Source organism: Sander lucioperca, chromosome 22 (assembly GCF_008315115.2).
Source record: "Sander lucioperca isolate FBNREF2018 chromosome 22, SLUC_FBN_1.2, whole genome shotgun sequence".
Lineage (NCBI taxonomy): Eukaryota > Metazoa > Chordata > Actinopteri > Perciformes > Percidae > Sander > Sander lucioperca.
The window spans coordinates 18686016-18710086 of NC_050194.1; the positions used below are offsets into that span (position 1 = coordinate 18686016).

The 24071-nt window shown below is 40.7% G+C and overlaps 1 protein-coding gene across 2 annotated transcripts in view; it reads right to left on the minus strand.

Moving 5' to 3' along the window:
• Positions 1 to 24071, minus strand: part of LOC116061077 (disintegrin and metalloproteinase domain-containing protein 12-like) — a 70440-nt gene that overhangs the window by 42223 nt on the left and 4146 nt on the right. For both annotated transcript variants that reach the window (XM_031314958.2, XM_035997332.1), the window contains exons 2-3: positions 16849 to 16970; positions 14566 to 14639 (exon numbers count right to left, since the gene is read on the minus strand). In XM_031314958.2, the coding sequence (XP_031170818.1) occupies positions 14566 to 14639; positions 16849 to 16970 (196 nt within the window). The remainder of the gene's footprint in view (positions 1 to 14565; positions 14640 to 16848; positions 16971 to 24071) is intronic.

The following is a 24071-nucleotide window of genomic DNA, read 5'->3' on the forward strand; positions in this document are numbered from 1 at the left end:
AAAAAAAGGGAGTTTTTCCTTGCCACTGTCGCAATAGCTACTGCTAATGCTTGCTCTTGAGGCAACCACTGTAATAGTTGGGGCTTCGTAAAGTACAGAGTTTGGTCTAGACCTACTCTATCTGTAAAGTGTCTCGAGATATCTCTTGTTATGATTTGATACTATAAATAAAATTGAATTGAATTGAATTGAATAGAATTGAAAATTAATAAAATGCCACATTTGTTTAACTTCTCACTGGTTGTCTGGTTTTACAACTATCTATGTATGGTCGTGTTGTAAGATTCACAAAAACATAACTTCAAACAGTCTCAAACAGGATAACTACAGAAAAAGGGCAACTTTGAGTCTTGTGTTTTCCCGCATAATTGTTCCCTCTTTTGTTTTTGCGCCTGTTGTCACTTGTCGACATGTAGCATCAAGTCGCATCTGGCTCTCATGTGTTTTGCTTACACCACAGTGTCTGTCGCCCAAATGCATGCATGCACATGTGACAAATTGTGTCTATGAGAGGCCAGCAAATCATCACCTGCTCACTCATGATTTACGGCAGGGCAAGTCGCTTTCCTTTCTTCTAAAAATACATTAATATCACTTTATTGCTCATGAGATCATGATCCCCAAGGGCAAGGGGAAAGTAATCCCATGTGACTCATCAAAGGCAGTTGATTGGCTCAGTGTGAACTCTAAATGCTCCACTTCAGGTCAAGTGGAATATATGGATTAAATATGTCTTATGCTCGCAATTAGACAAGTGATAACAATTAAATCTAAATTGTAAGAAAACAAATAAAAAGTGAAAAATCTTGGCAGTTTGTCCCAGGTGGATATTTCTTTTTCTTCTTTCTTTTTTTAGTGGCATGGGCCAGTGACATTGTTATCTGAAACTAATTATGCCGGGTGCTCAAATCGCCTTTGGTGCTGTGGATCACTGGAGGGGAGATCCTTCATCCTGCTTTCTACTCCTATCTGCCCTCGGGGCTTCTGTTCCTCTGTGGCAGAGAGCGTGCCTCTGTTCCCTCAGAACGTGCCCTGGTTGTGTGTCAGCGTGCGGGGGTGTGGGATAGAGAGAAACAGAGAGTGTGTCCCTGTTTGTGAGCAGGAATCGTCGAATGTGCTGGTAGATCGGCTTGATTTATGCGCATGTCCGTGTGGGCGCATGTGTGTGTGCCTTGTACACATGCAGGCATCGCTGCACAAGCTGTTTCTACAACGAGGATTGTGTTTGTGCTCCCCACACATCAGGCTCATGGCTTATAGATCATGCAATACATTCTTTTCTTTCAACACTATCAGCAAACCACACCACTCCCCACCTGATTTCCTAAACGTCTTATTCAGCCATTCTTCAACCGTTGAAAAATCAGGAGGGCATTATAGAACCGTAATGCTTTTCTAAAGTATTTTACAAACTGTGAGACAAAATGTTCTTCTTACTTCCTACCAAAGAATATTTCAATGCTTCTTTTTACAATATTGTAAGCACCACAAACTTGTATTGTATTGGGGTGGAGGCAGAAATCCCAGAGATAGATACCTCATTTTGATATTCATGTCTTCTAACCTGTAGCAAAATCAGGAAATACTGAAAGCTTGCAGATGGAAATTGACTAAATTCCTCACTGTTGATACATTCAAAATGGAAACAATACGCTTTACGTGCAGCCTCAAAGCAATTAATTGCATCACATCTTCCTGGTCTGTTTTCTATATCATTTCCTTTCTTTTTCTTTTTTCAAGATCATTATGTGGGTTAAGGCTGAGAACTGGATGATGTACTGAGGAGGAGGTGAATGCAAAGTCATTTTCAGGACGGGTCATGCTAATGCAACAGCTTTGAGCATTCCCATTAATTCAAATGGCTTGCAAAGAACTGGCCAAAAGCTCATGCATCTATATTCATTGCAACCTCGTGCTTGAACTAATAAGCGGCTAGGGAGCTTCAAACAATCAAGCCTATCATTCTTTACACAAGGGCAAATGCACATACAAAAAAAAACAGCAATTCAATTAATTAAGTCTGTCTGTACTTGTACGCCCTCCCCCCTTTCTTCCTGCCCTTCTCCCCTGTCTTGCACGCCCTCCGGGAAATCAAACAATTAAGGGCTGAATACTAATTTACTCTCCCTCCCTTTATGTCTTTCACCCCTCTGATTATGTCAGTGAGGGAGATGTCCTCCCTCTTTCTGGTAAGTCTGCTTTTTATGTATAAGGTGGGCTTGGTTGTGCACCCTGACCCTTTTGATTGACAGAAGAATGTTACAAGATTGCCAGAACCAAAAAAAAACAAATTATTTAAAGAGAAATTGACTTTAGCGTAACGTGCAGGTGTGGCGTGTACTAAGACACGGAACTAAATGTCCAATTTATTAAGCAATACGATACGTTTCCCAACCGCTCAGCATTCATAAATCTCTACCAGCTTTCATTAAAGTGGCCATATTATGCTTATTTTCAGGTTCATAATTGTATTTTGTACCAGAATAGTTTACATGGTTTCATTTTCAAACAACAACATATTTTTGTTGTACTGCACATTTCTGCAGCTCCTCTTTTCACCCTGTGTTCAGGTCTCTGTTTTAGCTACAGAGACCTACACAGACCTCTCACTGCTGTAACATCTTTGTTGGCAGTCGCACATGCACAATAGCTAGGTAAGATCACATCATCTAGCTAGCTGTTTGTTTATACAACTTCAGTAGTACAAGGCAGGATTAGCCGGGAGACTTCTTCTAAACGAGGGCACACTTCCAACTTTGCGTGGAATAAGAATAGGGACTTTTTAGAATAGGGATTGTAGATTATGGTGAACTAGTGTGTGTTGTAGCAGTGTTTTGCCGTTCAGAACGAGCTAGCATGCTAGCACTAGCATGCTACGGTTAGCCACCTCGTTTCGGCTAGTGACGTAAAAAGCCCTGCCGATTTTGAACAGCTCACCCGGAGATTGAAGGCAGGACACATTCAGAAACCCGTATCTCACTGTACACTTACAATGTTCTCAATGCTTCGATTAACATTTAGGGACCCTCATTATGAAAGGTGTGTCTGTGAAAGGTGCTATATCAAATAAACTTATTATTATTATTATTATTATTATTATTATTATACTACCGTTGAAGTTTGGTGATATTTTGAGCCTTTTTTTACTTTCCCTTTGCCCCAAATACTAGCGTTGTAAGCTAATCAGCGGTCCGTGCTAGCTTCTTTCAAGCTACAAACACATTCGATTAGCATGAAAACATGTCCCAGAGAGCGACAGAGTGGGTACACATCTGTTAATAACCCCTAGGTTCGTTTTGCGCCGGAATTGTCCTTTAACTATTCAGTTGTATTTTGGGTGGATTTTATATCCTAAAATGAAGGTCTGAATGCTATTTCAAAGCCCTCTCCACACTGCTCTTCTGTGCAAATACTGTTTCTACTGAACCATGTATATACTAATTCATTGGCTAATATGAATATACTGTATTTCAGTCTAAAAATACTGGAATCAGCCAATCAAATTTAGCATTACGAGATATTAGTAATAGTAGAATGTTAAAGGAGTAGCTTGATACACTTAAACACTTGTTTGTTTTTTTGCCGAGGGTCAAATGAGAGGATCGATATCACTCTGATATCTGTAGGTACAATATGGATCAGTAGCTAGCAGCTGGTTATCTTAGCTTAGCATAAAGACTGGAAACAGGGGGGGGACAGCTATAGCCTGGCTCTGTCCAAAGGTAACAAAATCTGCCTACCAGCACCTCTCCACCAGATCACGGATTAACACGTTAAATCTTATTTCTTTAATCAAAACACTGAAGTGTAAAAAAAAAATTGATTTTATGGGGGATTATGTGTGGGACTCTTTCTTGGCTGTGTACAGTGACTTTCTGGTTGCCTGGAAACCTAACAGTGACGACAAGACACTTCAGACTGCTGGCTCCAGCTTTAGACCGATATGAGTCGATCTTCTCATCTAACTCATGTCAAAAATGCGAATAAATGTATTTCCCAAAATGTGGAACTATTCCATTAACTCCCATTGGCAGAAAAAATACATGGACATGCCCTCAGTGGACAACTGGATCTACTCCTGCCAACTGAATATATGCCTCATTGTTTTTTCAAGAAAGACAACTTATAGCTTTTCTCTCAGCTCGTGTGTCAACAAATGCAGTTTCCTGCTGAACTCTCTGTGAATTTACAACCTGAACGTGACCCCTTTGCTCAGAAACTCTGTTGATGATTTTAAGGCATCTGTGTCATGGAATCGGGCCTCAATTCCACGGGGTCCCTGCACCCCGAAGCACAGCCTCTTTATCAAACCCTGGCAGCTCCTATTGTTGTTGGCAGCTCACTCCTGTCCCCAGTGCTGGAGGGATTAGGTGAGAGTGAGTGAGGAGGAATACGTGGGGCCAACCAAAGGAGACCCTGCCGTGTCCTATACCCCAACAGGGAGTTATTAATAGTTGCTGACGGCAAGAAAATACCTAAGGAGGGAGACACATTGAGGCAGGTAGACAGAAGAGGAGGAGGTCTGCTGTCACACCTCATCTGACAAAGCAAAAACACCAGAAACCTTGAATCCAGTCATCACACATCCTCCCCCAGCCTCCGTCTACTCCCTGTGTGTCCATCTCTCAGCACTGTGGGGCCTCAGACACATAACCTTAATGACAAGTGGGATGGGAAAACAAAAGCATCTGCTTTCTGCATGACATGGAGACAGGGGAAGAGTCCATGCTCCAGGTCCCTGACTTTTTCCGCACCATTTCCTTTTATCACTAAGCTAAATTTAGTGATGAAAGAGGCATCTGAACTCTAACTCAGAGTGTACAGATTTGAAATTTTAAATCAGTGAAAAGCAGGAACACAAGAAGGTCAGCAGCAGAGATGCTACCTTTTAGGGCAAGAAGGGGGGGGACTGCTGGATGCTGCTGGAACTTTTTGCTGTGCTAGTCAACTGGAGCGGATGCTGTTTTTGATTTCCATCCAGCATTCATTTTTTCACAAGGACACTGCTTTGTATGTGCATGTGTAGGACAACAGATGGGGCCAAAAACTCCTAGATCAGCTAAAAGAGACAGGCTTCCTTCAGCCCAGATCTGACCGTCTGACTGATGACCACGCGTGGCTTCTTCTCTCAGTCAGTGACCCCCACACGCAGGGAGTGTTGGTCATAAGAAGGTCAGTGGACTGTGAGAACGGACAGAACAGGATGGAGAACAAGTAGAGCGAGCATTCCCTCCCGGCTTAACTCACACTGTAACTCCGAGCAGATCTATTTGTCTGTCTGTCAGAGGGAGGATGGAAGCCAGGACTGTGAGCCTGGACTGATTATCTTTATGGTCAGCAGCCACAGAGGTCAAAAACTTTGGCTGCTTTTGTTTATTCCCTTTGGCACCCCAAAGCCTTGAGAAAATGAGATTTCACTACAATTTATGGACAACATTTGCTTAAATAGGTGAAAGGGAGAGATTGTGAGCCAGGAAACAAGACAGAAACACAAACAATCTTATGGAAAGGAAGATAAAGATAGAGAGCCTTGGCTGACGGATGCAAACTAACTTTTGTAGTCCAAGATCCTCAAGAACCTCTAATAAAGCCACATTTCTGGCAATTTTGGACAATTAATATTCAAATAATTCTGTCTCACACTTCTGCTACTGTTTATTGAGTTTGAAAACAATGTATTAATCCTTATAGGCATACAAGTCAAATATATGTGTGTTTAATGCATATTACATGAGCCCCAGAAGGTAGTTATTTTATTTTGCTTGCTTATTTCCCCCATTTCTGCATACTATCTATGATGACTAGCTATTGCATTATTGCAGGCATTTGGGAAGACAGGGGAAGACAGCATGGTTACATGTTCCCAGTCTCCAAGTTTGATTATTGCTGCGATATATTAAAGTTGATTTGTCTTTTTCATTTCAAAACCTAAATGCTTACAAACAAAGCAGTGAACTAGTGAAATGTTGTGTTTGTTCATTTATTTGTAGGAGGACAATGTTATGATTAAAAAGACAAATCTTCTTAGCGTATATAGAAATATCCAGTATTTAAAAAGAAAAAAGAAAGAAAATTGCTGGAATTTTTCTTCACACATTCACAAGATGAATGGGAGTTGGAAATAAAGGAAATGATATGTGCTTAAACTGTATCAGCTGTATGGAGTACGTTCGAAATTGTGTAATAAAAGTTATTTGCGGATATAGCCTTGCTTTATGCTCTATTAAAAGTTAAAAATAAGTTACACAAAAGGTCTGAAAATGAAACTCAAGGCTTAGTCTACTTTCAAAACCCCCATAACTTTTAATGCAATCTAATTTTAAAAGGTGCACAGGCAGAATGGCATTTCTAGGTAAAATAAAATGGGTAATTGTTCAGCGAACAGCAAAATATTGCACAACGGGTTCATAATAATGCAAGAAAGGGCTCTTAAAAGATGACTCATACAGAAGATAAAAAAAACAACAGGGTGAGGGCTGTCTGGCTGTCTCTCTGGTTGTCGTCATGTCTTCCATGAAACAAAAAACAGTCCACTTGTTTCTAAAATCCTGAGCACTACATGCATACAGTAAAAGCACCCAGTAAATTGCAGCTCCTATGGCCTCTGACAGGTTGATCGCAATGGTTAAAGAGGCAAGTTTGGATCCCAGCTGTGGAAACAAAACCCCATCCTCCTTCCTTATCAGCTATCATCAGGGTACTTGTGAGCAAGGCACCAAACCCCTTGTCACGTAAATTGAAAGCATGATCAGAATGATTTTATTTTGGTAATTTAGTATTGACCTGATGAATTACTGAAACAGAAATCATGAAATGCATTCATATATGTTTAGACTGCTAAACCCAGCCTCAAAAACCTCTATCACAAAAATAGCGCATCTTTATCTGCAGGACCGTCCGTAAGCTCTTTGGTGAAGGTAGGTAGTGAGTGATGGCTCGTCCCCCAGAGAGAAACTGCTGCTTACAGCAGGTTTCAGTTGGCTGTGCTTTTTGTGGTGAAGGGAGAGAGGCTGAGGAATAGATCTAGCAGCTGGAGCCCTGAGACCCCCGTGGTCCGTCTGGTAAAAGGCTTAGAGTGGAGAGGGGAAGATCCCTATCACTGCATAAAATGTCTTTTTTTTAACAAGCCATTGAGTCTGATACTCAATCTTCATTCTCTTCCGTTTTATACTTAAAGTGCCCCTCATTATTGGGACTTTACTTGTTTGACCTTCACCGTGCAGAATGATGTATGTGCAGAATTTTACACTAGAAGGCTGTTTTCACTTTATCTGCTGAAGAGGGAACATTTCTCTGGGCTTACCTTAAATCAGTGTTTAAGGGGTGTACGTATGATTTTGTGACATCATAGTTTGGAAGCCAATCCTGGCACAATTTGCAACTTACACAAGAGTGATGTGGAAACATGAAGCCTCCAGTGCACAAGCACTGAAAATGGACTTTTCAGACATTTTATGTCCAGAAGTTAAACTTTTGAAATGAGAATACATAGTTATGGATTCTGGATTTTCAATGACAGAGAAGGAACAGATGCAAATTTAGGAATTTTTAGCATGGTCATTGAAAAAAATATATCAGACACAAATTATTATTCAAAGCTTAGTATGTCTGTTGGGTACAAATTTATATTGAGGTCAGACGGTTTTCAGCTTTCTTATGTGATTTCAAGGAAGTGAAATCTTGGAAAAGAAAGTGTCTCGCATTACAAAATGCTACTTAATTTCTAACTCAAGAATTAAGGGGGGGGGACTAGAAAGCTAGACAGAGAGAAAGTGACATCAGGTGAGCTTGAAGGTTGGGTTGGGATGGGAAACTTTGAGTTTAAAAAAAAAAAAAAACTCATTTATACAGACGCACACAAAACAGAACATTAAAAGGATGCCGTGCATGTGCATCTCACTCTTCTTTATCCTGCAAGAAGAGACAGACCGTACAAAGAGTGCCTCCTAATTAATTGGGAACATGGAGTGGCGAGTCCACCTTATTAATTACTGCTCTAAGCTTGAAAATAATTGGAGCTTCTAAGAAGGGAATTCAAAAGAGGGAAGCTTCTTCCAAAAAAAATCCCTTTTGAAGGAAGAAGTTAAAAAGGTACAGGCTCTGGACACAGATGAGCCCATTTCCAAGCCTCGTCTTTGAAACTAATGAATCACAGTGTACCATGGCCTTGCAGCAGCAAGGGTAACAAAGGTACAAAAGCTGGAGTTAACCTCTGTGCATCCTGAGTGTGTGTGTGTGTGTGTGTGTGTGTGTGTGTGTGTGTGTGTGTGTGTGTGTGTGTGTGTGTGTGTGTGTGTGTGTGTGTGTGTGTGTGAATTTGAATTTTGCTGATGAGAGTGTATGTTTGTCTGCAGAAGAGAGAAAATAAACGAGCATTGGTACAATCATGCAGTATCTCCAAGTTGCATGGTAGTATATCTGTTCATGATGATGGTTAGTGGGTCGAAGTCCTAGGCTGTTTGTGCCCTCTCCACAATTACTTTCACTGTAATGTGCAGTACACACCTGCCAATGACTCATTCGCCCACTATCTTACTATCCATGCGTCTCTAATTTAACGGGAATGCTTGGCACGCTTGATCAGATAATCAGGAGCAAGGCTCTAATATAATGTCATGTCGACAGTGATAACAGGAGCATAACAGCAAGAGCACACGCAGCATCTCAAGCGTTAATGCTTTAGTGGATGGAGACAGGTCTCATTGGAACTACAGCTCGCGTGGCTGTAGTTCCAATGAGACAACCTGTAGGGAGAACAAAGCAGCGGGACGCGCGAGCTGTAGTTCCAATGAGACAACCTGTAGGGGGACCGAAGAGGGAAAAGTTACATAGTATGCCTTTAATGCCATCCCTTTCCTTAAAAACATCTTCATATCAGCTCCCCTTTCTCATGCTGTGCTCTTCTTTATCCATGTGTTGTTACTCTAGCTCCAATGATGGGATGTAAGGATGCTGGGCTAGCAGGTTAATATGGGAACAAAGTATTTAATGGGATATTAAAAAGAGGAAGCTTGGATTCTTATCCAGTTAATAATCAGATAATTGGAGACTCTGACACATTCGCGGTTCATAAGAAGTGTTGAGAGTTTAAAACTAAGATTTAAAAGTCTGTAATGCCTTGTTATTTGTATTGTTGGCATATTTTAAGACTTTGTCATACTGGTATATAACTTGATTTCTTTAAACTGATTTCAATCTGAACGTAAGAAATACCTAAAACTGAAAGCCATTTGGAATTACTCCAAACCAGACTAGGCACAGAAACCATTTAGGGTCAACCAGTCATTTGCACTCCAATGAAATACTAATCAACTAACTCCCACTAAACATGATTCTATTGGTCAAGCATCATGTCAATCAATACAAAGATTCACCTTTAAGGAACGAGGGTAAAGTCAAGAACAGAGTGTATTCAAGCAGTTATTTACAGACATTCAAATCTGTAATAAACACATTTTAAACTGTTTAGTTTGAGTAAGTACTGAGGCCCAGACTTGGGGAAGAATTTGATACACCCCTTGTCTCACTCCTGGCTTGATTACAAGAGGAAGGATTTCATACAGATGGGTCACACATTGCGTTTGACGTTCCTTAAACAATCTGTGTGTGGCTCAGCAGCCGTGGACAATAACTCTACAAAGGAAGTCACAAGAGATGTCTTTTTTCCAGAAAGCGTTGTTTATTTGTGCGGCGTCTTTAGCCTTCTGTTTGTCCAGCTCCCCAGGAGAGGCTGTTTCCTGCTCATGTTTTCAGTGAGACACGAGGAGGTCTTCATTGAGAGAAGCAACAGGTCACCGACCAGCAGCAGTCCAGCCTGAGATATGGAGTTAAATAACATCCTTAAAACCCAACACGCAACTGGGACAAATTGTGTCTGGATTCTGTCCAGACTGAATTTTATTGTTCTTCCAAACACCAGAATGATGGAAGATGTTTGCAGCCAGGCCTTTCACTTAGGAAACATAACCTTTGCCTGCCCTCTGTCCAGGGAAAAGGCCAGATTAAAGTGTATGTATCTGTCTGTTTGTCTCGCAGCACAACAGACTCCAAAAGATGAAAAATCAAACCTCCAGGCCCCTTATGCTTAAGGCTAAACAACATGATGAGCAGGGAGAACCCCCCAGTGCAGGCAACCGAGAACATCCTCCACCCAGCTGATGAGCCCCAGGCCTCCTTTCAGTGATCATGCAGTTCATTAGAAAGGGAAGCACGGATTGAGAGCATGCCGCCTGCTTAGCTTGGGACTCATCTTGATATGCCTGGAGGCTTCGCATTCAAAGCCACAAAAGCAGCTGGAACAGCTTGGCCAGAAATGTTTCCATACTCAGTGGTCACAGCTCAACAACTCTTCCCACTGGTCTAGATGTACAAGCTTCAGGGTTTCTCTCATACAGTAGGTTTGAGAGTCTTGCCTCGACATGAAATAAAGGACCTTAACGGGATAGTTTGTATTTTTGGGGTTGTATGAGGTAATTATCCATAGCCAGTGTTTTATCTATAGTAGATGGCGGCAGACAGGAGTACCGACATGGAAGGAAGGGGCAGCAGCAAAACATTTTTTAGCCTCATAAAAGAAAGCCCACCTGATAAAATCAATATGTATGCTATATTTAGAATACTTTCACCGCTTTACCGTGCCGTAAGGACGCCCTTTTCTGACGGTGAACTGAAACCGTTATATCCATCTATGCTCTCCTTAAACCACCAGAATCCAATTAAAACACAACAGTTTTATAATTTGTTTGCAGAACACGGGAGTTGCTGGTCTACTTCTGCCTCGATCTAACTAACACTGCGTTGAGGGCAATTTAAAGTTTAATTTTCACTAGCTGGACTTTGGTATTTTATCATCAGTACCTTGATGTTGATAGCATCATCATTACTACCTCTGTTAATTAATGTCCTGGGTGAAAACCTGAGTGTACTATGTCTGCAGGATCCACCTGTGGTTCAATCAGGTAGCTTTAAATGCCACATTTTTATGGTATGGTCAGAGAACTGACTGACTGAATCTCATCCTTAATCCTTGACGACATCACCCTGACACCACATTTTAAGATTTATAAGTCTGGCATTGAACAGTGGAATCAAACTACTCATTAAAGAAGTGCTTTAATATCAACATGCATTTCAGGGCTTTATTTACTGTTGGTTTTCCTGCATGAATGCTTATCTAACTCTAAGTACAGAGGACTACTAGCTATTGATAAAAGAAGACATTGCTTACAAAATACTGGCAGCTAAAACCAATTCTGTCTAGAGCATGTGCTCTTTTCTTGTGGGTAATTTGTTGACTATTCCCCATGAGGCTCCAATTGATTGAAGATAGAAACAACTATGTCCTCCATGTCTGAGTGTCTATGAATCTATTTGTAAATGCCTTTTTTTATGCAAACATACATCTTGTTTTCATCATTCATTGCTGAGTCACACTAAAATGTGTTCATTTGATGTTGATAATCTACTGTGATTGGATAACAGAACATAATCAATATTCTTACTTGCAATTTTTGAATGTGAAGATACAGCAATACACAGGTGCATAAAATGGCAGCCTTTCCACATGGAGAGGCCTTGATCTTTCAAGCAGACATATTTTCAGTGCCAGTTCGCAGGGTTGACATGTTGCTCCAGGCAGCGTGTGCCCTTTCCATGCCGACAAAAGGCTGCTTTCAAAATGTGTCCGGAAATGTAGGAATATCTGACGCCTATGTCTCCTGCTTTCGCCAAAGAGCAGACACACCAAACAATGCTCCATATTGGCACACAAACACACTAGCTTTGTTCGATCAACAATAGTTTTCATCATGTTCCAGGGTTTCTAAATGTCATCAGTGACACTGACACTACACAGCTCACCATCAGAGTATAAAAAACAGTGCTTTATTACAAGCAGACATCCAAAACAGCATGCATTTTCTCAGATATTGAATGGAAATATTATAGCAATACCTAAGCACAGGGTAACAGTAACAATGTTACCCTTACATGTTTATTTTTTCTTTTACCATTGACACTGACATTGTCACTAGGAGGATGCCACAGAGGAATATGACAAATTGTCACTATACACAAAAATCATGAGGAGAAATAATACAGTACTAGGTCAATAGTTTATGTATTTGTCTCCGTTATAGTGTAAATGTACTGATGGTGTGTGACAGCTCAGCAAGGAACTAGTGTCAAATGACTTGAAAGATGAGAATATCAGAATTCTTTGTAAGAATATGAATGAAACTGACAGATTTTTGCTGCTGCTAACTATTCAAGTTTCACATCACAACGGGTATAAAAAGTAATTGTAGCAGAAAAACCTTTTGTTACAAGTGTAGTTCATTGAGGACAAATTTAATTCTCTAAAGCTGTTGACTGGGCTTTCTAGGAATAAGTTTAGTTGGGCCAGCACTGTTACAACAGGGATCAAGCTGAAGGTTAAACATAAGACTTTCAAATGTCAAAGTTCTAGCCTTCACAGTAAGTCAGTCACAAAGCCAAAGCAATATATTACAGAAACTTAATGTGAGATGTGTTTGAAATAGTTTGACTGGCTTTTTCAGTTGTCTTTGGCCTTTAGTAAAGCCATTTAATGCATAGAGTTAAATAAGGATGACTTAGCTTTTGCAACAAATAGGCAAAACAAAAAGATATAATATTTTCACCGGTATTTATATATATATATATATATATATATGAACTTTTTATGCACCCCATGCGACCTCTACTACTCTCTATTACACTGCAGGGGTGATGCGAGTTCAGACACACACTGAGCGTGTTCAACTCTACATACAACAGAAATAATCGCGTTCAGCTGTGCAGAACCCCTTATGTTTCGTTGCCAGCGCTATTTATTAACAAAGACCTAAGAAAACAAAAATAAATCCGGGAGTTTAAACCAAATCATTTAATTCTGGATAGCATTTCTTTCCTCCTCTACTGATGCCGGCTGTGTTTGAACAACTGGATTTCATCAGCGGCATGCAGCCAATCTGCCAGCAACCTCAGACAAAAGACCTTCCCTTAATGTCAGCACAGCAGGTTCGGTTCTGGCTCTGGTGCACTGATCCGCAGAGCAAACTCACTCAACAACACACATCCTCGACAAATCCACATCCTATTTGCGATTCGTCTGGTCAAACATGCATGGCATAAAGTAGCTTCTATTTTGATTTTAAGAGGTATTTTGACTTTTCACAGAAGTGTGTGGAAATCCACGGATGATGAAAGTTCAGCCCTTGCCAGTAATTAAACTGTGTTATCCAGACTCGCTGTAAGTGTTGAGAGTAAATTCTGACAGATTGGTATTTGGAATGCACGGAGGTTTGTTGGAGCAAAGTCTTTCCATCCTGCTCAAGCTCATTAGAAAGATCTGGATTGCACCTCTCCATCGTTTCGGTTTGTTCCTTTTGGCTCGGGGTTTGAGCTCAACTGTGAACTTTACATTTAATGCTATTGGACAACAATGACAGCCATGCTGGATGAGGATCATGTGGGCGATGCATGGGAATGTAAGGTGTTTTTCCACTGTAGCTGGTCACAGGGGAATAGTTTGGTTCCCATTTTGAAATGAAATGTTTTTACTGTAAGAGAATGTAATTCCCTGCTATAAATGGGGCTGGTGAAAATTTGACAATCTGCAAGTCAGCTTTGCAAAATCCCCACCTATGTAAAGCAGGAATGTTATTCGACGGAGAGACCGAGTGTGATTTCCCATCAAAATATTTTCAAAGTAGGTAAGCCATAAAATTGCGGTCGCTGGTGTTGAAAGCTTTGTCCCACAGTCTGCAGGTGGAATTTACATATATTAAGTCTGGAAAACAAGTGAGATTCATGGCTGACTCTGACACAAAAACCCATCCGTTCTCTCTTTCTTTTTCCGCTCTGTCACACAGACAGCTCTTCTTGTTTCTGGTTGCTCATGTGTGGCAGCAGAGCTGGTTGGAAAACATATTGCTCCATCAATCACGTCCCATTCTTCTCAGCAACACATTCGACTCGGAGGCCACATTCAGTCAGCCCTTGTGTAAAAATTCAAAGATGACAAATATTCCTCCGAACAGATTCAGAGCTTTGTCAAACTGTACCTATAAAGATAATCCGATCTCTATCAAATGATGTTCCCCCTCCTTGCCAGTCTCTTGACTGACACTGTGTTGACAGTATCTTAATTTACAGAGCAAGGAGTGTGTGGTGTGTTCAAACAAAGCCTCCTTCTCCCATGTGTTATGCCAATAGATCAAATGAAAAGATAGAGGGAGAAGAAGGAGGAGGAGGATGTCGGTTTTCATCAATGTCTGGCTGATGTATTTAGGAATTCCTGTCTTTCAAGTCTTTGTTTCAGCACACGAAAAGACTAAAGCGCGGAGAGCACTGCCATGCCCGCACTAGCAGAGCAAGACAGAAAGATGTCCTCCTTCCCTTTGCCTGGCTGTTATGTGTGACACACAACTTGGCTACAGCCCCTGTTGTGGCCCCTGGGCAGTGCATACAGGCTGTCACCCATTTGTACTGCAGAAAGCACTAAGTTCCGAGGAAAGGCCCAGTATGAATGGAGGGAACACTTACTCGTTTTTCTCCAGAGCCAAGAGCAGCTGCTCACCTTCCGCTTCTATCAGGAGCTTTAGTGATGCAGGGTGACGCTGAAGAGAAAACAGACAGGAGAGGGGATGAGAAAGATTGGTTATGGAGACAGGCAGGCAGCATTTTGATTGAGGAAAGATGGCTCTGTTTCTCTGGTAGATAGCATGATTTCAATTAAAAACAAAAATGAAATGGGTGCTATGTGTTGGCAATAAAATAAAAAAAACTGTTCTTAATTACAATCCTGATGAAACTTTGACTGAGCCACCCAGCGCTGTGAGAAACAATGCGAGAATGCTGTTTTCAATTGAGTGGTCGGAAATCCTTATGAAGCTACTTTGTATATTAGAACAAGAGCTGAGAGGATTAGCTTTTTGTTTCTATTCCATTTGACATTAATCCTGCAGAAAGCCACGGGTCTTCGCATCCCTGAGTTACAACACTGATAGACCATGTGTCTCTGTTAGAGTCAGATGAAGTGGCACCAAGTCGTAGATCACTTCTGTCAGTCATGCTGCGCACACTAGTACACACGCACAGTCGTCGCATGTCAACACATAACCTCTCTCCTCTTGTGTGCTGCGCTCTCACTCAGGCACAGAAACACCCAGAAAAATCCTCTGTCTCACATTCTCCATCGCTTGGCAACCACACTCACAACAAACATTTCACACACATAGTTCAATCTGGGTCAACTATGGCCAAGAGCGCTGCTCTGGGTTAAGTCATCCATCACCCCCCGTGGAGAAGAATGTCTAGTGGATCATAAGAGGATATGGAAGCAGGCAGTATCATTGCACAAGCCATGTGGGACTAAACTTCCTGATATTTTCTGTTCAGACAGCTTTGTATGCATGCTTTGACCTCCCTCACACTGCATAATGTCTATGAAAGCTGCCATTTCTAACTTCAGGGAAAACATAGTGAACTGCATGTTTGGTCTTGTTATTTAGGGAGAAATAAATTAAAATAAGCACTTAATTTCACCTTCATTATGAGCATTCTTTAATTTACTGATCTGTTTTGTCTTGTTTTTCAGGTAATACCCCAAAGAAACCTTGTAGCACCGTGTCTGTTTGGTTTAGCCAGAACAAATTAATTCACTAATGAATTGACTCAATAACACAACCTGGAAACTCAAGCTATGCTTTTAAAATCTGCCTGGCAGCCGTGTATTTTGTTTTTGTAAAGTCTGGGATTATAACACCAAACAGAGCCAAGGATCCCAGATTTCAAACATTTTCGTTAATGTTCCAGCGGGTTGTGTTGTGTGTTGTGTAGTGTTTTCCTCCTTTCTAAGATGCAAACATGAAATTAAATGAACTGAACATAGAGAGGCAATGACTGCTGTCTCTGCACCCTACACCCTTTAACTTACCTGACTCTTGTTTCTGACACGTGAGTACGATTCATTACATTAAAGTGCTCATATTATGCTCGTTTTCAGGTTCATAACTGTCGTTAGAGGTTGTACCAGAATAGGTTTATGTGATTTAATTTTCAAAAAACATTGTTGTTGTACTGCACATTGCTGCAGCTCCTCTTTTCACCCTGTGTGTTGAACTCTCTGTTTTAGCTATGGAGTGAGGCATCGCACTTCTATTCGTTGTTTGTTTGTTGGGAGTCGCACATGCGCAGTACCTAGGTAAGCACTGCTAGCTAGTCAGTTGCAGAGTATGAGGGCATGCCACGCTAGCAGCTAGGTGAGCATTATAACATGTGTTATAACGTGACGCACGTTCGTCACGGAAGTAAAGGCTGGACTACAATAGAGCTGTTTGGAGCAGTTTGTGAACAGTGTTTTCTGTTGGAGATGGTAAGTCCCTTTGGGGTGGACTTTGGGCTTTTTCACTTTGTAAACCTATAACGTGCACAAAAATATATATAACATAATAAAGGAAAGGGAAAAAGCCTATTCAAAAAATAATATGAGCACTTTAAGACTTAATTGGTTGAAGCAACATTTTTACTTCTATTTGAACAACAATTAGAGTTGGGTATTTTTTGTGTACAGGTGGAAATTTTGACCTTAATGGTTGCAGCTAATGATCAGGTGGCCTGATTGCACTGGACCGAAGATGAACCAAAATAATTAGGAATCATCTGCAGGGGACCATGAATATCAATGCCAAATTTCATGCCACTATGCTCAGTACTGTCATGATATCTGGACCAGTGTAGGATAGACAACTGGAAGTCTAAAAGATTAAGCATAGCAAAAAAACAAACAAAAAAGTTTTTCATTTAATCAACTATACTATTCTTCACCTGGGATTTGAGCTGGCTGATCGGTTTCCAGTCTTGTCCAATAAGCTGAAGAGGAACTGTAGTCCCATAGTGTTTCTGCTTTGCTGTTGGTCTGTGTTGAACAGTCGTGCTCAAAACATTTCCTGTAAAAAAAAAAAAAATATTAATGCCATGTGAGAATACACAGAAAACAAAGTGTTCCTCCTTTATTCTAAATTCTTTCAGCATCTGTAAAACCAGACCATGTCCATCTTTGTGGACATAAACATTGGGAACATTTTCTAAACTCATTTTCTACAAACAATGCCTATAATTAATTCCTCCCCGCTATTAAAGGCCTGGTGTTCATTAACTACATCAGAACACAACCTGACAGTACATCTGCCTTGTAATATTAAGTGTCACTTAAACAAAATCACAGTACTTGTATTTAATGGCTTTTCTGTGTCATGGCACACAAATAATGCTCTCTGGATGGTTTTGTTTTTCATAACTAACAATTATCTACGCTGACAAAAAGCCATCTTTGATACGTCCTCACCCTTCCTGAACATATGTTCAACTCCTTTTTATGGGCTGTCAGTAGAATGGAGCCCGTCTCCACTGCCATTAAGACACAAATACAACAGCACTAATCAGCACTCTCAGACATCAAGCAATGAGAACCGAAGCCTGTAGTGAAACCGTAACCACCCCTTCTGCCAATCAAGCTGCATAAATCTCCATAGTTAAGGAACGGAGAGTTTTTAGAGCATGGAACCAGGGTAGCTGCTGCTGCTGTGATAACTCTTAACACAGGTCTAGTGTCCAGGATGCAGTGCAGGGATTAGACGTAGCTTTGAGGCATTGTTCCCAGCTTACTTTTATCTCCTCTCTCTGTGTTCTGACAGGGTGTTAACTGAGCCTCAGAGTGGCTACAATTCTCCGAACTCTGCTGTGTTGCCAGTCATTTAAGAATATATTTGTCCCTAAATCCAATACTGTTGTCCACAAATGTGCCGCCAGGAGATGAAGTGGCAGAAAAACAACCACTATCCCAAGGAAAACTACCACTTACAACTGAGACAGAAGCTGAAATCGCCCTAAATAGTACATCATGAGCACACAGTTGGAGACTCTGAATGCAATAGCGAGCCACTGGAGGACATTGCTAACAGGGTTCCTGCAGTAATCAGCTCCCCACAGCAGGGAAGCTATTTCAAAGCCTGGGTCTCTTACTAAAACAGCAGGGGTTGTTAACACCATTTGTTTCAGTGCAAACATCCTAAATTAAAATGTTTGCTTGTGTTTTGGTTTTTTTTTTCCCACTGATGCTCCATCGAGCGTTTCCAAACAGCAGGGAAACAGATTTTAGTCAGAGGGTGATGTCAGTTGGACTTGAGAAGTTATGCGTGTGGTCGGAGGATAATTTATACTATGTTTTGAACTTGGAAATTTGAATCCCATTTCAAACACATATAAACACACTCAAGGGGATACAGATTATTATTACCAGCCGATTCAAGGTTCTTCCTTCGAGGTTCACATCACTTCTGTCTCTCTATGCATGACTCACCCAGCTAAATTGCTGAGTCTGCTTATTATCTGGCATTAATAACCCAGGTCAGGCACAAGACCCCCCCCAGCTGAGCTTTGTTCTGGTTCTCCTCTGAGGAAACCACCATTCTGGAGTTCATCACAGAGCGGCTCCAGCTGATATCGGAGACCCAAAGGTGACCAGCTCAGCGGTCCTCATCCAGCCCCAGTTTGATGATGAGAAGCAGGCTCCAGCAAAGGAGGGGATGGCATCACACACACACACACACACACACACACACAGAGCAGCGGGAGAAGCATCTTAGCCTCATTAGTCCTAGAAAACCACACCGTCTGGGGGAGGTGGGCATGCTGAGTAAGGGAACGCATGACAACCTCTGTGAAAAGCACGGATGGATAAACACAACAGATGAGGGGAAAACACAGAGAAGTTTTGACAGAGAAAGGTCAAGTCCACATTGTGGTTAGCCGATCTATGAGGAAATACACACAGATGGAACAGCCTTTTTGGTCGCATGCTCCACATCAACTTTAAAGACGAGGTTCACAACCATACTGCGTTTGGTTCCTTGACTTCAAAGTCCACAAGTGAATGACCATTTTGTTAATGTGGTGTGCTATGAGGTTTAATTCCCGCTTATAAATGGCAAATCGTGGAAACAGTCTGTAGGCTCTCTTTTTTTTCCTATTACTTGGGAGAGACATTTGGTAAAGTTGGAACATAGCGAGGCTGCGGTGTGTGGAGTGTGTAAGTGGCTTTTGTTAGCTAGAATGTTATAAGAGCCACCAGAAGCATTAAGGGAGCGGTAAAAGTGGCACCAGAACCGAAAGCCTTATTTATATGTTCAATAAAGAAGAGCGTAAACAGAGGTCTTAATAAAGCAGAGTTCTGGCCATGATCCGCTCCCTTTATGCTCCAGCGTACACAAGGAGAGTTTGTGCCATTTATATTGCCCCAATAAAGTCAATGCTAGGTGGGAGGATTGTGTGTCTGTGTACGTGGAAATGTGTGTGTGTGTGTGTGTGTGTGTGTGTGTGTGTGTGTGTGTGTGTGTGTGTGTGTGTTTGTTCGTGTGTGGGTCACTGAAATGTGATACAGACCTATGACTGGATAAAGTGATTCATTTGGCTTTCCCTAGCAGTGTTGTTAAGTAAAATAACAAAATCTATTATGTAATATATATACAGCTAATTGTTTAGTTGTTTTAGTGGTGTAGCATTTTCACAAAAAGCATGGATTAAGTGATTTGCTGGTCAAAAGGCATCTAAATTGTAGTTAAATTTGATTGCAATGTTTTTTTTTTCAGGTTAGAGGTTCCCAACCTAGGGATTGGGATCTCCCAAGGGGTCACAAGTAAATCTGCTTTGTCGCAATATGATTAACATATAGGACAGAAAACCTAAAAACTACTATAATGAAACAATGTGAAAAAGGAACATCTTAGTTTGAACTCCTCACAGCTGGCTCACAGACATGAAACCTGTAATAGCTTGGCCATAAAGAAGCATAAGACAAAGGAACCTTTGGTCTTGGTTAGTCTTTTAGTTTGTGACCCCTTAACAAAGCATACTTGTCGCCCATCATCACTGGTTGCATAGGTGTGTGGGTTATGAGCAGATCAAACAGGAATGTTTCCCTGTTTTATTTTAAGTGATGTCTGGAGACACAAAGAGGCAAAATTATCAAGTGATTCACAAGAAAGATTTGAGTTTTCAAACACCATGACTATATTTCTTTCACTTTTTAACCAAATTCTGGACTTTTAACCTTGATATCTAGCCGTGTAGCCTAGTAAATTAAATCAGTGCTTGCTGGGGTAGTTTACAGTTGCTGATGTTATTTCCCAGTTAATCTTCTCCTGGTTTTTATCAGCGCTCCCAAATCAATGCATTCTCCACAGACTAGGAGCTGTTGATCCAAGGCAAAACATGACCTTCTTCAGTTCTTTGCAGATGTCAAGACCTCCTTTCTTACTGCCCTCTCACAACTCCAGCCCTTCTCTTTCCCCCTCACTAGGTTCTACAAAAACAAATCAACAACTGTTCAGCTTTATTAAACCCCAGAGCCTGCAAACCGCAACCACCTGCAACTCACTCCTTGACAGGCAACTAGGAAATAATGTATTCATAACAGTCTTGGCTTTTCCAACACAAATGGCATGCTGTTCTTTTTATCGTCGCAGTTGATGAGGCCGTGCCCCCCACGAGCACAGGTCCTCACTGAGATGGGATACAGGCTGTACATACATGCACGCATGAATAACGCACACTCACATGCTCCCTTGGCGCAGGAAAATACTCAAGGACACACTCCACAGTCACTTTAAGAGCATTTGGGTTGAGTTACTTTTGCTTTGTATTTAGTTGTAGTTACTTGTGGTACTTGTGAGTATAGTTATATTGTGTTGAACTCTTTTATAGGCCAATCTCTCAACGTCTCGGTTTATAATGTTTTTGCATCTTTTTTGCAACCCAGGTTTTCATCTATAACTGCCGTTTCCTCGTCGCCTCACTGCTTCGTCCCTAACAGTCAGATTGAAAATGAAAACCAATGCCTTTTGCAGCTTGAATGACCCTCTTTGACATGCAAACTCCCCTGAATGGTACAAAAACAAGTGTAGAGGAGACACACTTGAGATGATTCCAACATTGTTTGACACGGGTGGACACTGTTTAGTTACTTATCAACCCTCTGAGAGGAAATGGGCATGAAATAAGAGCATGTGGAATTAATTAGGGCAGAGTGATGAGTTTAAATTGGCCCGTTTCAAGAACTATGACACAACAAAGACAAAAAAGGTATAAAAAAATGAAATAAAAAATGTCTCTTTCCCTGGTTCCATATGGAAATGTGTTCTTGATCAAGCACATCTAATAAAATGATCACTTTTTCTCCATCAAGAGCATGTATCCACATTCCACAGCCATTTTTATCCAGATTTGGTGGATGTTTTTAATCAGAGAACTGAGTGGATTGGAGACATAATCCAGCAAAGTTTCTGAGCCAAAAGTTGGTTCTGACATCATCCCATGGGGGGAAACTCATTTAATGTTTATGGCTATTGTTCATTTAATAATAGGGGATTGACAGGCATACCACGGACTCAATGTATCCCCAATCAGAGTGGGCAAATTATGTTAATTCAAACAGAATGGTGACTGGGAATAGAATGATGAATGATTATACATTGGGAGGAAGCAGGCGCTCTTTCATAAATGACCTTGGAGACAAAAGCAATGAACCCCGCTGCCTTTCCTCATCTCTTTCTCTCCATCATCTTCTCTAGGCCTATTACAAATCATTATTGTCATTAGAGACTGCTATTAATCCTTATTTGAATAATCAATGAATCCTTTATTCTAACAAATGTCACAAAATAGTGAAAAAAGCCCATCTCAAGTTTCAAGAGCGCTAGACGTGTTCAAATTGCTTGTTTTGATCAACCAACAGTCCCAAACCCAAACATATTCAATTTCAATTTATTATTGCAGAAATATTTAGTCAATCAAAAAGTAATTAATACATTGATTCATAAAGAATTAATCATGAACAAGTTTAGTCATTTTTTAATAGAAATTCCAATAGTTTGCTGGTTCCAGTGTCTGTCCAGTGGCTTTTTTTATATACTTCTAAAAAGAATATCCTTGAGACAGTTGATGCTATAAAAAAGGGAACTTGTGATGAGCGTTTATTTTCTGACATTTTATAGACTTAAAAATACACAAATTATATTAAGTATTACTCTGAGCTCTGATATATATATATATATATATATATATATATATATATATATATATATATATATATATATATATATATATATATATATATATATATATATAACTGATGATACAAATTACATAAAACAGAGAAAAGCAGCAGATGTTTCATATTTGGGAAGCAGGAGTGTATGTTCTTTTGATCACTTGGTCGACTAATCTTCACCTTGCTCCCTGTAATTTGTTCTTCGAACCACAGTGCAGGGTTCATGGGGATTACAGAGCAAAGGTGAAAAGTGCCTGGTAATCTTGGCTTGACTCCACAGTAAACATCTGACCCATTTGGGGGACATTATGTCAACACCCTGAGGGTTGCAGGAAACACAGAAACCTGTAGGTGACATCATGGTAATAGGAATCTGCACCTACTGGAGAGAGGGTCTCCTTAAATCAAATCTAATAAGGTAGCATTGTGTCAAAAGTCAAAGCAATGAGAGTTGTTAATGGTTGGATTTATAGGTGGATGATTATTTTTTTTTTAGCGCATATTTAGGGTCATTATCAAGCCGTTTAACAATGGGCTCCCTCTACTGGTAAATAGCTCTTTTGTGTGTGTGCTCTCTCTCTACCCGTCTATCTACCCCCACCTTGTATACTAAACTCATTTACTGTCACACTAGCATGATGTCAGCACATAATTACTCTATAGGAAATGGATGGTCCTGCAGCAAAAATTCCCCTTGGCTCAGCAGGAGGTTAATGTTGTCCGAGAACTGGTGAAGTTGCGCCCCCGGCTGATTGCACTGTTACGCTTTCCCTGCTGCGAGGGCTGTGCTTGCTGCCTGGCATGGAGCCTTAGCAACAAAGGTCAGAGTCAGAGAGCTTCGGGAGCAGATAAAGATGGGTAAAAGCTTGTTAATATGGTCCCTATGATGGATTTCATTTACAGCGCCCTGGAACTCCTCTCTGTCATGGGAAGCACATGTCTGGCACATATTCAAAGCACATGCAAAAAAACTAAAAAACTAAACCTCAAGCCACAGCAGAAAGACAGAAAGAGAGAGAGTGGGGCAGCTGCTGTATCATACAGTAGATCCTCAAGTAGAGCTGGGCGATATGGAGAAAATCAGATATCACGATATTCCTGACCAAATACCTCGATGTCAATATTGCGATGATATTGTAGGCTTGACAATTGTTGCTTTAACAAAATGTTTTAACAATTAGATTTTAGATAAATAATCATCAATAATGTGGATATAATGACAAAGTGGGTAAAGGCAAATAATAAAACAGCTAGAACAGTCTGGTAAGTCAAGAAAATTACATTAATTTACTGTAATGCAGCCTTTAAAACCAGAAAAAGACAACCCTTATGCCATATCCCGATATTATGATTTTCAAAATCTAACACGATATCCAGTCTCATATCTCGATATTGATATATTGCCCAGCCCTATTATACAGTATGCAGTGGCAGCAATCTCATTACCTCAGTGGAGACAGTGTCTTCAAAAGTTTCATAGGATTACAACAACAAAGACCGATATCAGCGTATGATGAAACTGAAATCGCTCTGACACAGTTAGCCGATTAATCGATTAGTTGATCTTGGTTCATTTAAGTTATTCAGCAAGCTATATTTATGTAATTTTTAAATTGATTATCTTTGTTTTTGGGACTGCTGGTCAAACAAAAGCAATTTTAAGACATCAGGTTGATCTCTGGATCTTATATTAATCGCTAACTGCTGTTTTACTGGGAGTTGGAAAACCTGAACCGACCTGGACCGACTGGTCAAGGTTCTACTTGAAACTTTCATCTATAATGTAGCTATTCGATTTGCTTCCTGCTCTGCTTCACTTAAAAGTACATCACAAGTCCCCCATGTGGAACATAACTCAGACAGACGCAGACAAAGTAAGTGGCTGCAGCAGAGTTTTCTTTGGGCCAATTTGTAAGAATCCTACCCAGGTAGGAGGTGACCT